The following is a 13508-nucleotide window of genomic DNA, read 5'->3' on the forward strand; positions in this document are numbered from 1 at the left end:
CGCTCCCATAAAGCACGTTGACATCACTTCCGGGAAGTGACTCCATCATGCTGTGCACACCCCCGCAGCATGCCCCACACTCCGCAGGGGCTCGCATTAGGGGCTGCTGTGGAGCGCAGGAACACTCCTGCACCCCACAGTGGCCCAAAACATGCCGCAGATTGGGCCCGTTTTGGGGTGCTGTGGAGCACGGGAGCGCTCCTGCGTGCCACAGCATCCCAAAACAGGCCTGATCCATGCCAAAACAGCCCCATTTTGAGGCACTGTGGAGCACAGGAGCACTCCTGCGCTCCATAGTGCCTCAAAACGGGCCCGATCTGCAGCCGTTTTGGCATGAATTGGGTCCGTTTTGGGGTGCTGCAGCGCAGATTGGCCTGATCTGGGCCAAAAAGGCCCCGTTTTGAGGTGCTGCAGAGTGCAGGAGTGCTCCTGTGCGCCACAGTGCCCCAAAACAGGGCCGATCTGCAGGAGCGCGCAGCTCCGCAGGTGAGCACGCACAGAGGGTGCATGCCCCCTGCTGGCCAGGTAAGTGGGGGTGGGGAGTGAGGGTGGGGGATCCTTCTCCCCCACTGGGGATCTGGCACCCTTATGGGAGAGTGGATAGAGTGCCACAAAATTCATTTTTGTCTCTTGAGTCCTGACCCAATATCAAAAGGTAGGGTGTCAATATCAAAAGGAGAGCTGACAAATTCATGAAGGATGGGGCTATCAATGGTAGGGTTACCAACCTCCAGGTGGGGCCTGGAGATCCCCTGAAATTACAGCTGACTGAGCTCTAGACGACAGAGCTCCATTCTCCTGGAAAAAATGGCTGCTTTGGAGAGTGGACTGTATGGCATTATACCCCGCTGAGCTCCCCCCTCCCCTAACCTCACCCTCACCAGGCTCCACATCCAAAATCCCCAGGAATTTACCCACCCAGAGTTAGCAGCCCTAGCCAATGGCTACTAGTTATGATGGATATCTATGTGCTTTTGGGCTTCCTAGAGCCAGGTGTTTGGTCACTGTATGGACAGACTCCTGGACTAGATTGGCCTTTGTTCTGACCCAGCATGGCTCGTTGTAAGTTCTTAGTTCTGCAATTCCGTAAAGCCTTCATGCCTAATTCATGTATGCCCCGAAGTGGTGCTACAACTTGGGGAGACATGTGGAGGCAAACATTTTGTTTCCATCCTTACTGCCACCACCAGAGAGGGAGAAAGAGAATTTTTAAGGTTACTAACCCCCCTCCTCCATGTACACATGCACAATGTAGGCAGCATGTTTGCAGACTCAAGGCAGGGAAGAAAAGAGAATTAGTTTGACACCCTCCCCCACAGTGCTATGCTCTTCCATAAATAAGGGAAGAGCAAACAAGATTAACCTGTTGAATTTCTGTCTGTTCGGCCACTGAAACCACAGGAGCAATGCAAGGGGGCTGGGAGTGCCTCTGTTCTAGGGTTGCCCACTCGGGGATAGGGAATTCCTGGGAGCCTGGACAGGGGAGAGACCTCAGCAGGGTATAATGCCATACTGTGCACCCTCCAAAGCCGCCATTTGTTCCACCATGCAATGGATTACTTATAACAATGCTTAAATATGTAATACATAAATATAGATGTACAGGCAGATGTGTGACCACAAAAAGAATAATGTTTATATACAAAAGATATTCCTTCCACTATATCATGAAGTCCAGTCTTCAATCCTTGTGCGGATGAAATCATGACCTACGCGCATCCGGTATTCCATGCGTTTCAGCTACTTCATCAGAGTTGCATTTCACAAGATACTGTGTGACAAATAACAACATAATCTAGAATAATAATCTTCACATACATGTGCGTAGTGATTTCCTCCATGCAAGGACTGAAGACTGACCTTTGTGATATTGTGGAAGGAATATCTTTTTTTGTATTAGACATTTAAGCATTGTTATAAGTAAACTCAAGTGTTGTAATCCATTGCACAGTGTTATTTTGTACTTCTAATGCTCACACCGTGGTCCAGTTGTATTGCAATTTTCTCCAGGTGAACTGATGTCTGTCATCTGGAGAACAGCTGCAATTGTGGGAGATCTCCAGGCCCCGCCTGGAAGTTGGTATCCATGCTTAATGCATGTGGGGCAATTCTGATTTGACATAGAGGGGCAATAAATTAAGGATAGACATACACCAGTCCGACTCAACTTCTTGGGTTGTCAGGTGAGCCCAGGAATTGGGGGGTGGGTGGAGGGAGGGAGTTAAAAAGTCTTCTTACAATTTAGGACTTTTTGCATGACTTGGCTTCAGTGAGCAAGAGGCATGGCAGCTGAGCCCTGGCATGTCAGCAGGGGATAAGAAAGCAATCACACAACTCATTAGGAACTGGGATCTATCACAAGGAACATTTCATAAGTTGGCGCCCAAGAGCTGAGTGCGGAAAGGCAGATGGGACTGTCGCCCGCTGAGCCGACATGCCGGGATCTGTCAGAGAATTTGCCAGAAATGGCACCAAGAAGCCACCCTGGGACACCCTGTAAACAGAAAGCTCTATAGATTTGATGGATAGGTAGAATTTTGAACAGCTTTGCCCGGCTGGAGAGAGATGACAGTTGCTCAGAGAATCGACGGTGGTTCAGAAGAGAGAGATTGTTGCTTGTGGTGGGTTCAGCCTTCTCACATCAGCTCTGGCAAACAGGATTGGGGAATATTAATGTTTCTCAAAACCTGCTAAAACTGCTTGGTCAGATGCAACAGTGGGAAAAGGGAAGTCTGTGTGCCCATCACAGGAGGTGATACTTATCTCGAGTCAAATATCTTAAAATATATGGTCAGAATCCAACCGCTCTCAGATATGAAATATGCTGCACCATGCAGGGAATGAGAGATTCTAAAAGGAATGATGCACGTAGAATCTAGAGTCAGGGTAGTGTGGTTAAGAGAAATTCTCTTCGCCCAATTGCTTCCTGAAATCCAGCATTCCTTCCTTCTCTTTTTCTGGGAATTGGGAGTCAATTTCTATTCGATTCCATTTTCAGCAAAGAGAAATATGAAAAGAAGAGGACAGGAAAGGACGGGACGCAAAATGTCAGAATTTCAGTCTGCAGATACTCAGAGACAGGCAAGAAATCAAAGAGAAATCCTCCTTTTAAAAGAAAAAAATGAATAACAACAACTGCACTTGTCCACCACACTTTGAGACAGATTAGTGCCCCGCTCAGAGCAGTGAACGAAGTCAGTATTATTATTCCCACAATACAGCTAGGGAGCTGGGCTGAGAGGAGTGGCTTACCCAAGCCCCCCTGCTGTACTCATGGCAGGAGTGGGGTTCAAACAGGCAGCGTGCTGATACACAGCCCAACCACTTAACCACTATGCTACAGCAACTCCTTTATAATATCTGCACTTACACATGGCTCTTCTAGACAGTGTCACTTTTATCCCCACAATTCAGTTGGCGAAGCTGGGCTGAGAGGAGTGGCTGACCCAAGGCCGCCTGCTGAGCTCAGAGCAGCAGTGAGAATTGAACCAGCAGATTTCTGATGTGCAGTCCAACCACGTAACCACTATGCCACAGCAGCACCCTTATAATAATAACTGCGCTTATATCCCGTTCCTCTAGACAGATTAGAGCCACTCAGTCATTTTCCCCTCACTTCACTGGTAGTCCTTCTCTCTCTTTTTAAAGAGCTTATTCTTTTTTTTTTTTTTTAATTTTTATTGGGTTAGGATCGATTATTTTTACATTACAATCAATTCTCCCATTTTCCAATTTCTAACCCCCTCCCTTTCCCCCCCTTTTTGTTGACTTCCAACAGTTTTCCAACCCTTTGTCCCTTTTCCCTTACTCCTTTTAAATTCCTCCATCTAACAAATATATATTCTCCCTTTATTCTAAGCAATACATCCTTAACTATTTTTAATACTCTATACCCAAACTATGAGTCCTTGTTTCCATATTGGATAGACAATTTATCCCATTTTCCATAATTCCGATTTCAAATATTTCTATAGATCATAAACCATATAAATCGTACATTCATTTAAATCAAACAATTTGACTTATGCTCTATATGTTACTCATTCTATCTTCTTCTTTCTATTTTAGTTATATTTAATTACTTTAATATTTCTATTTCCCTTCAATAATAATTCTATATAACTATCATCATATAATCAATCAATTTGACTCATATATATCTTCAAATAAACATATTCAGCTTGGTACATTATACAAGTCTTACCAAAAAGAAAATATTATTAGTTAATCAATCCTTATAGTTAGCCCTTATGGTTAGTTATTTTCTATCGATATTCTGTTTATTAATCTATATATATCTATATATATATATCAATCTATTAATCTAACTGCTTAGAGATTCACGTTTATCTCTTCTCCCCCCCGGTAAAGTCACCCCCCTCTACATTTTATTATACTTCAATAGTTCTTAAACTGCCACAGTTCTCCTCCCACCTCCCATTTCTTCTCCAAATATTGTTTCAGCTTCTCCCAGTCTGTGTTAAACTGCCCTGAGTCCAGATTTCTCAGTTTTCTTGTCATCTTATCCATTTCTGCCATGTACAGCAATTTGTAGATCCAATCTTCAATAGCACTTCTTGTACTTTCCATTTTTGCGCATACAAAAGTCTAGCTGCTGCCGTCATGTAAAATATCAACGTCCTGTGATGGGCTGGAATTCCCTCCATTCCCAGGTTTAGTAGCAGGAGTTCTGGGTTCTTATTAATTTGAAATTGTAAAATTTCACTCATTTCTCTTATTATTTCCCCCCAGTACTGCCTGGCTACCTCACACGACCACCACATATGATAGAGGGAGCCCTCATGCTTCCTGCATTTCCAGCATTTATTAGAAGTGTTCAAATTCCCTAGCGCAATCTTCTTTGGTGTCATGTACCAACGATAGATCATTTTGTAAATGTTCTCTTTAATGCTAGTACATGTCGTTGTCTTCATTGTAGTCTTCCACAAGTATTCCCATGCCTCCATTGTTATTTCTTTATTGAAATTTATAGCCCATTTCACCATTTGTGTTTTAACTATCTCATCCTCAGTATACCATTTCAACAGTACTTGGTATACCTTAGATATTCTTTTCTTGTCCTCTTTAAGAAGGGTCTGCTCTAGTTCCGAATTCTCTGTTCGTATACCTCCCTTTACAGAGTCCGAATTATATAAATCTCTAATCTGTCTGTACTGGAACCAGTCATAATAAGGTGATAGTTCCTCCTGCGTCTTTATTCTGAGTTTAGATGCTTCAGTTCTAATTATTTCTTTGTAAGTTAAACATTGTTGCTCATTATCAACAGCTCTCGGATCTATCACCTCATATGGAACTACCCACAAAGGAGTTCCTTCTTGTAGATAAATTCTGTACTTCTTCCAGATTGTATATAAACTTCTCCGTATATAATGATGCAGGAACATCGAGTTCACCTTTACTTTATCATGCCATAGGTATGCATGCCATCCAAATATTTTTTTATATCCCTCTAGGGCTAGTAATTTCTTGTTCTTTAACGTCATCCACTCTTTCAGCTACACTAGGCAGATTGCATCATGGTAAAGTCTCAGATTGGGCAGTTGCATTCCGCCTCTTTCTTTTGCGTCTTGTAGAACTTTCATTTTCACTCGAGGCTTCTTGCCTGCCCATACAAAATCTGATATTTTCCTCTGCCATTTTTCGAATTGTTTAGAGTCTCTGATGATTGGTATTGTCTGTAGCAAAAACATTACTCTTGGTAACACATTCATCTTAACTGCTGCAATCCTACCCAACCATGACAGATTCAGCCTATTCCATTTAATCAAGTCTCTCTCTATCTGAGTCCATAGTTTTTCATAGTTGTTTTTAAATAAATCTATATTCTTTGCAGTCAGTTCAATTCCCAAATATTTCACCTTACTTGTTACTTCACAGTCCGTTATTTCCGTTAACAATTGTTGTTTCTGCTTAGTCATATTTTTGCATAATATCTTTGACTTCTTTTTATTAATATAAAAACCTGCCAGGTCTCCAAATTCCTTAATCTTATCTATCACTTTTGGCATGTTCTCCAATGGGTCCTCTACGATTAACATTATGTCATCCGCAAATGCTCTGACCTTGTATGAATAGTCCTTTATTTTTATTCCTCGAATTTCTTCGTCTTGTCGTATTTGTATCATCAGGATCTCCAATACTAAAATGAACAACAGTGGAGACAACGGGCAACCTTGTCTTGTTCCTTTGCTTATAGTCAATTTCTTGGTCGCTTCATCATTCACCACAATTGCTGCAGTCTGGTCTCTGTAAATTTCCTTAATTGCTCTGATGAATCTTTCTCCCAATTGTAGCTTCTCCATAGTGGCAAACATAAAGTCCCAGTTTAAATTGTCAAACGCCTTTTCAGCGTCAACAAAGAAGAAACCAACCTCTTTGTCACAACGCTTATCATAATATTCAATAGCATTAATCACTGTCCTTAAATTGTCTCTTATTTGTCTGTCTGGCAAAAAACCTGCTTGTTCCTCCTCTATGACTTCCAAGAGCCACCCCTTCAGTCTCTCCGCCAATATCTTCGCAAAAATTTTATAGTCATTATTAAGTAACGATATAGGTCTGTAATTTTTCACATTAGTCAAGTCTTGGCCCTCTTTTGGGATCAATGATATGTTCGCTTCACTCCAGGTGTCTGGAATCCTTTGATCCCTTAGAACTCCATTGATCACCTCTTTTAGGAATGGTGCCAGTTCATTGGCCATTGTCTTATAGAATTTAGCCGTAAGTCCATCTGGCCCTGGCGCCTTTCCTAGATTTGCAGATTGTATTGCCTTACTTATTTCCTCGTCCGTTACTTCACTGTTCAATTTATTTTTCCAAACTTCCGAGATTTCTGGAAGTTTCGTTTTCTCCAAATATGATGCTATTGATTCTTTATGTACTTCTTTCTTATTGTACAGCTTAGCGTAAAATTTATAAAAGGCTCTACTAATGGTAGTCTGTTCCAAATACGTTTTGTTGTCTTCACAAATTTTATTTATTATTTTCTTTTCCCTTCTCTTCTTCAATTGCCATGCCAGGTACTTCCCAGGTTTATTTGCACCTTCAAACGCTTTCTGGTTCAGTCTTTTAAGGTTCCACTCCAATTCTTTATTACTCATTGCTGTTAGCTGTTCTTGAAGTATTTTAATTTCCTGGTATAATTTCTTTTTCCCTGGTCTCTTTTTTAACTGTGTTTCTTTGGCTTTTATTTTCTCCTCAATCTCTTGTCTTTTCTCCTCTTTCTTCTTTCTTGCTCTACCATTTAAGTCCATTAGTATGCCCCTTATAACCGCCTTATAAGCATCCCAAACTTTATCAGTTGGTACTTCTTTATTCACGTTGTATTGTATGAAGAACTTTGTCTCTCTTCTCAGTATCTCCATATTCTCTCCTTCCTGTAGCAAGTCCTCATTTATTCTCCATGCTTTCCTTTTTCTCCTTTTCCCTAATTTCCACATAATTGGGTTGTGATCTGAGCCTACCATCGGCATTATTTCTACCTCCTTAGTCCATAACGCTAAGTCTTTTGAGGCCCAGATCATATCAATTCTTGATAATGTAGAGTGCCTTGCAGAATAAAAAGTAAACTGTCTGCTTTTGGGATATTCTCTTCTCCATACATCTTCAAGAGTCTCCTGTTGAATCAACTCAAAAAAGAGCTTTGGTAATAGTCCTCTTTTCTTTTGTGCCGTTATTGTCTTTTTATCTAATTCCAAGTCTGTCACTCCATTGAAGTCTCCAGCAAGAATTATCTGGTCATATGAAAGATCGTCTAATTGCTTCCTCAAATCCTCAAAGAAGCTTTCTTTTGCACCGTTGGGTGCATAAACTCCGACTACCAACACTCTCTTTAAGTTCCAGGTACATTCCACTGCTATAAATCTGGCTTCCACATCTTTCATTACGAATTTTGGCTGTAGCTCCTCTTTTATATACAACACCACTCCTCTTTTTTTCTTGCTTGAGGCCGCTACAAATTCCTTGCCCAATTTTCCCAATTTTAAGTATTTTACATCCTGCTTTCGAATATGGGTCTCTTGCAAGCAAACAATGTCACATTTTTGTTTTAATAGCCAGTGGAAGATATTTTTCCTCTTATTCGGTGAATTTAGTCCATTTACATTCCAAGATAAAACTTTACACTCCATACTCATAATCTTGTTGGTAAGTCTTTTTCATTGTCCCTTATAAATCGCTCCATCTCCCGCTCAGATCTAATGCGCTTTTTGGCACCTCCAAATTCAAAGGACAAACCTTCTGGAAGCTCCCATCTGTACCTGATTTTCATGTCCTTCAACATCTGGATTAGCGCTTTATATTTTTTCCGATCTAGTAACACTGATCTGGGTAATTCCTTCATTATAATAATTGTCTTGCCATCGATCTCCAATGGGTCTTGAAACTGTTTAGTCACAATCTTCTCTTTCATGTTTCGTGTTGTAAATTGCACAATCACATCTCTTGGTACTTTCCTCTGGGTTGCAATTCTCGAGTTTACGCGATATGCCACATCAAGGATAGCCACAACTTCCTCCTCCTCCTTCCCCAGGTATTCAGCTAACACCTCAGTCATCTGTTCTTGCGCTGTCTTTCCTTCCATCTCCGGCAGACCGCGAAATCTCAGCTGCTTCTCCATGTGTCTACTTTCCGCAACCGCCATTCTTCCCCTCATCAGTCTCATCTCTGTTTGTTGCGTGTCTGCTAAGTTCTCCATCGCTCCTTCTACTGTTTTAACTCTCTGCTGCGTTCCTTGTAATTCATTTTGTATTGTTTCCATACCTTTCTTCACTTCTGACAGCTCCGATTTTACTTCTGACAGCTCTGATTTTACTGTCTGTTTAACCTCTTTGATCAGCTCCAATTTCATGTCTTTAAATTCTTTAATCACCTCTAAAAGTTTTTTATCCAGGTTTTCTATTGCCGATTGCCACTCTTTTTTCGACATCGTGGGGCTTGCTTTAGCTCGCTCCCACGAGTCCGCTCTCTTCCTTAACTCCGTGGCGTTAAATTTAATACCTTTTTTGTTTCAAATGTCCCGATCTTCTTGCATAAATTAATTTTTAAAGAGTCCAAAATGTCGGGCGTCTTTTCTCTATGGTCTCTCTATGGTTTTGTAATCCAAAATGGCCTACTTCCTTTTCCGCTGAAGCCGCGACCCTTCCCCTTTCAAAAATGGCGATTCCCTTCTTCCTGCCCTCCAGCAGGGGTCGCTTCTCTCCAGCCACTCTATTGTTATTACGCACTTCCTGTCTCCCGACTTCCCACAGCAGATCTCGCGATGGTATCTTTTTCTCACAGCTCCATAACCGCAGGTATTCAAAACAATAGTCCAATTTCTTTAATAACTTCTTTAAACTTAGTCTCTTTTCAAATACAACTCCTGCCGAATCTCCCCCTCCTTTTCATTAGTCTGTTGCAGTTTAAAAATCTACTTTTTTTCCTCTCTGCTTTTATCAATCTGTCCCGTATCAGAAGATAGTGATCTTTACCTTCTCCTTCACTTTTCTCGGGTTGTAATCGCTGTTTCGATTTTAGCTTCTCCTCTCCACTTCTTCCCCCAATCGAAGCTTGGGTATGTAGGTCTTATGCCAGCCGAATTGGCCCCAGAACTGCCGCAGAGATTGTAGCCGACCCGTCGCAGGGTGGGACCTCAAGGATCGGGAGGGGACCCGTTGCGTAGAGCCCCCCCTCGTCCGAGATCTAACTCACCCTAGGGTCCTGAGCATTCTTTGCCTGCTCTCCACCTGAGAGCAGTCGGCCGCGGGCTATTTTCACCCCGCCGGCCGCTTAAAACAGCAGTCCGGTCAGCTCCGCAAATGGAGCTGCTTCAGACCTCCATAAATCCCAAACCGGAAGTCCTAAAGAGCTTATTCTGATTTGCCCCAAATCCTGCCCCATTCTCCTCCAATATCCATTGAAGGTCATACACTCTGCAGATGGTCAGAGACCGTACACCCAAGGCTGAGAATTCTCCCTCTTGCTCCCTCTTGTTATCTGTTGACTGCAACTCTGATAATTTACAGCATCTCTTTTCAGTGGAGGTCCCACAGGAGACACGGCAGTGAGTTCTTGCTGTTTCCTCAAAGGCTTTTGTGCCGTGAATCCTCTGGAGTTGTGGAGAAATTGAATGTTAGTTTTTCCATGGAGGGAAGGGTCTACTGAGTGCTAAAATGTTGCCGAATGCCCTACCATATATGTTGCTGGGACCACCAAAGTGTTGCTATGCTTTGTTTTGTATTTTGGATGCACCTTTTCTGGTAAAAAAGACTTGAAAGAGTACATGGTTGCCTTATTCACCCACCCCTCTTTTTTTGTTTCTAGCCAACGCGCATTACAATTCCCGAAGCCAATCACTGAGGTCCACAGATAACCGAAAACGGGATGATGCGGACGAACTACAGCAATACGGGTACCCTGCGCCTCAAATAGGTAAGAGTGCCTTTTGCCTGGGGCAGAAAGGACCACAGCTACTGTATTAAGTACATATGCCTAGATCTCATTCGGCCAGGGTCTAGCCGAACATGAGAGAGATTGTGGATTTCCCAGCATTTTTAATAGATGAATTACAGCTGAATAGAGTACTGATTTGGATTAGGGGTATGTGTGTGTGTGTGTGTGTGTGTGTGGGAGGGGGGGTTAATCCTTCCATCCTGCATGTTTTGATTAGTAGAAATGGATGCCCCATTCTGTCGTTATCCTTTGTAGGGGGGGGGGAATTAGAGTTCTATTGCCTGTCTTTTTTTTTAAAGGACTGGCTCCATCTCTTGCTTGTCTTTTTTCTTTAAAGGCCTATAACATTACGGGCTGGAAGTGGAAGACCTAATACCCCTTTCCACTTCTAAAATAACTCTGATCCAACTCAGTGCCCCAAAGAGCTGTGATTCAGCTTGTGGGAACATGGGAAAGTTCTAATCAAAAATCTCTCCCATTCTTTCATTGTGCTTTTGGGTGTAAATGCATATAATGTGTGAATCAGAACTGTGGCAGAAAATGAACAGGGCCTATTTTCTGTCGGCCCCTTCACCAGTCATTTCTGGGCATTTAATGGTAGATAGACTGGGGCCCGGCCTGTGAAATTAAGTGATGCTTACTTTGAGTTATGCACCTCAACTGGTGTGATTTTTTAAATTTATCATATACATTCTGCTAAATATTTGCTTGAAAGAATGGATTTTGGTTCTCCTTTTAACAACATTAGCTGAGGCAAGCTCACTGGGATGTGTGCTAGAGAATCAGGATGTAATATACTGAACTGGGCCAGTTACTATTTAATATGGGCCATTCCCACACGTCCTTAAAGGTAGGTCCACTCACCGAATGCTGGCAGCTTTCTCCCTTGATTCCAGATGTCTCCATTTTCAAAATGGTTGCAGGCTGTTTCGCTTCCGTTTTTTCGGCGCCTTTTCTGGGAACGTATTTTTCATGTTTCCCGAAAAGATGCCAAAAAAATGGAAGCCAAACAGCTTGCGGCCATTTTGCAAATGGAGACGTCAGAATTCTGTCCCTATAAGGATGAGTGGAAATGGCCGTAATCTCCCTCCTTCCCTCCATACAGTTCCCCCCCCCCCCACAAATGAGCCACTTTATATGTTACTGGAAAAAGTATATGATTTATAATATACAAAGGGAAGCTGTTCATGGTGAAAAGAATACCTTTCGTACATGACAAAAATTGATCAACTGCTTTTTAATTGCTCGATCTTTTTGCATATTTCCCAAATCTTTGTTGTGTTTCTGTCTGTAGAATGGCATAATTTGTGTTATTTTTTACTTGTGTCTTGTGCAATATTGTGAACAACGTTGTTACTGTCAGATTTCTGTGTGGGCTTCCAAGAAATTAATAGAGAATCCTTGATGTCCTTCTAACTTATGTCTGTGTGTACTTTGCGTCTACTTGCATCACTAGCATCAAAAATACATTCACCGTCACATCTAATTATAAACTGTCCAGCTCCTTTTGGATGACGAAAACACTACTGAGCCACCCCCAGATAAAGGAGAGCTTTAGATTTTCCATACGTGGAAAAAAAAAGATGATTTGGCGAAACAATGGAGGGAAAAAGAAAGTCCCGATGCGGACTGAGCATACGACAGGATGAATGAACTGTTGAAAAAAGTCGAGTCAATTTGAAAAGGAACAAGATAGAGGATATTTACATTACTTAATCCTTGAGAGATTAGAGAATCCAGATGTGGGGAGGGTGGAGATTTCAAATTATGCCCCCCAATGATTTCTCATAAACCCCAGCTTAAAAAAACAGATATTTTAAAGTTCAGGGAGCTTTACCTACATATAAAGACATCTTTTTCTTCAATTGACCAGTGGCAGCGGGGGAAGAGGTTGGGATCGGGGCATCCCCGCCTCCACTGGGGACCTGGCAGCCCTACTTTTCTCCCAGCCTAGCCTCCCTCACAGGGTTGTTGTGAGGAGAAAATGGAAGGAAGGATACATTGTCCTGCACAGTTGCCTGAGCACCTTGGAGGAAAGATGGAATCAAAATGCAATAAAATCAATACCTTCCACTCTAATTATTCTTGAGGCCAGGCCAAAGAAGCTGCACGTCTGCTAATTCCTAGGTCGCTAGCGTTTAAGTGCTAGATAATTTAGGCCTTTAGCATTGAAGTAGTATATAATTTGGACTGTTTTAGGCATAGAGCTAATTCTGTCCAGAAGAAGAGCCCACCCTCTCGGTTTAATATGCAGTTCAAGGACCAGGGAGAGCAACTTGTGATGAAGTACATCAAAGTCATCCAAAGGGCAACACAGTTTTTAAAGCACGGGGAGGAGCCAAGAGTCAGTGTCCAAACCCATGGTTTACAACTGTGCAGAGAAAAGATCAGATCCAACCCCTCCCAACTCCATCTCACAGCATCTCCATGCACTAAGAATCTGGGCCCGAGATTCAGAGACAGCTAGACACTCAAGGCTAGCTGGACCGACGGCCCGACTCAGTCTAAGGCAGCTTCGTACATTCTGAACCCCGACAGGTGATCCGGCTGCTGAGGAGTGGTCCCCCTGGAGCGTCTGTTCAACCACCTGCGGGGAGGGCTGGCAGACTAGGACAAGATTCTGTGTCTCGTATTCCTACAGCACCCAATGCAGTGGTCCCCTTCGGGAGCAGCGGCAATGCAACAATTCCGCCGTCTGTCCAGGTGACGATCTCCCCTCTCTGTTCCCCCTGATCCCTTAAAACTCCACAGTGGCTACTTCCCACTATGCATGTTTCGAAACCCTACATGAAAGGTCAACCAGATTCTGCAGCAAGGAAAGATACGTATAGCCACAATGTATCTGTGAAACCAATATGTGCTGTTTCTCTTGACTCTCAGAGTTCTTCTGCTTCTGGAAATCATCTATTTACAGGCCACTTTTGAACACGAGTGTCCTCAAAGCAGTTTACATTTAACTTAAACAATAAAAGCTGGAGGGAGGGGCACCTAAATCGGAGCTAGATTCGGGCACAATGAATGGATCTCTCTCTCTCCCTCTCTCTCTCTCCCTCTCT

The 13508-nt window shown here is 42.7% G+C and overlaps 1 protein-coding gene across 1 annotated transcript in view; it reads left to right on the plus strand.

The window, feature by feature from the left end:
* The window catches only part of ADGRB1 (adhesion G protein-coupled receptor B1), a 357612-nt gene that overhangs the window by 106880 nt on the left and 237224 nt on the right, over window positions 1-13508 (plus strand). The window contains exons 4-5 of the mRNA XM_054985938.1: window positions 10324-10431; window positions 12991-13155. Of these exons, the coding sequence (XP_054841913.1) occupies window positions 10324-10431; window positions 12991-13155 (273 nt within the window). The remainder of the gene's footprint in view (window positions 1-10323; window positions 10432-12990; window positions 13156-13508) is intronic.

This window comes from Eublepharis macularius, chromosome 7, assembly GCF_028583425.1.
Source record: "Eublepharis macularius isolate TG4126 chromosome 7, MPM_Emac_v1.0, whole genome shotgun sequence".
NCBI classification, from domain to species: Eukaryota; Metazoa; Chordata; class Lepidosauria; order Squamata; family Eublepharidae; genus Eublepharis; species Eublepharis macularius.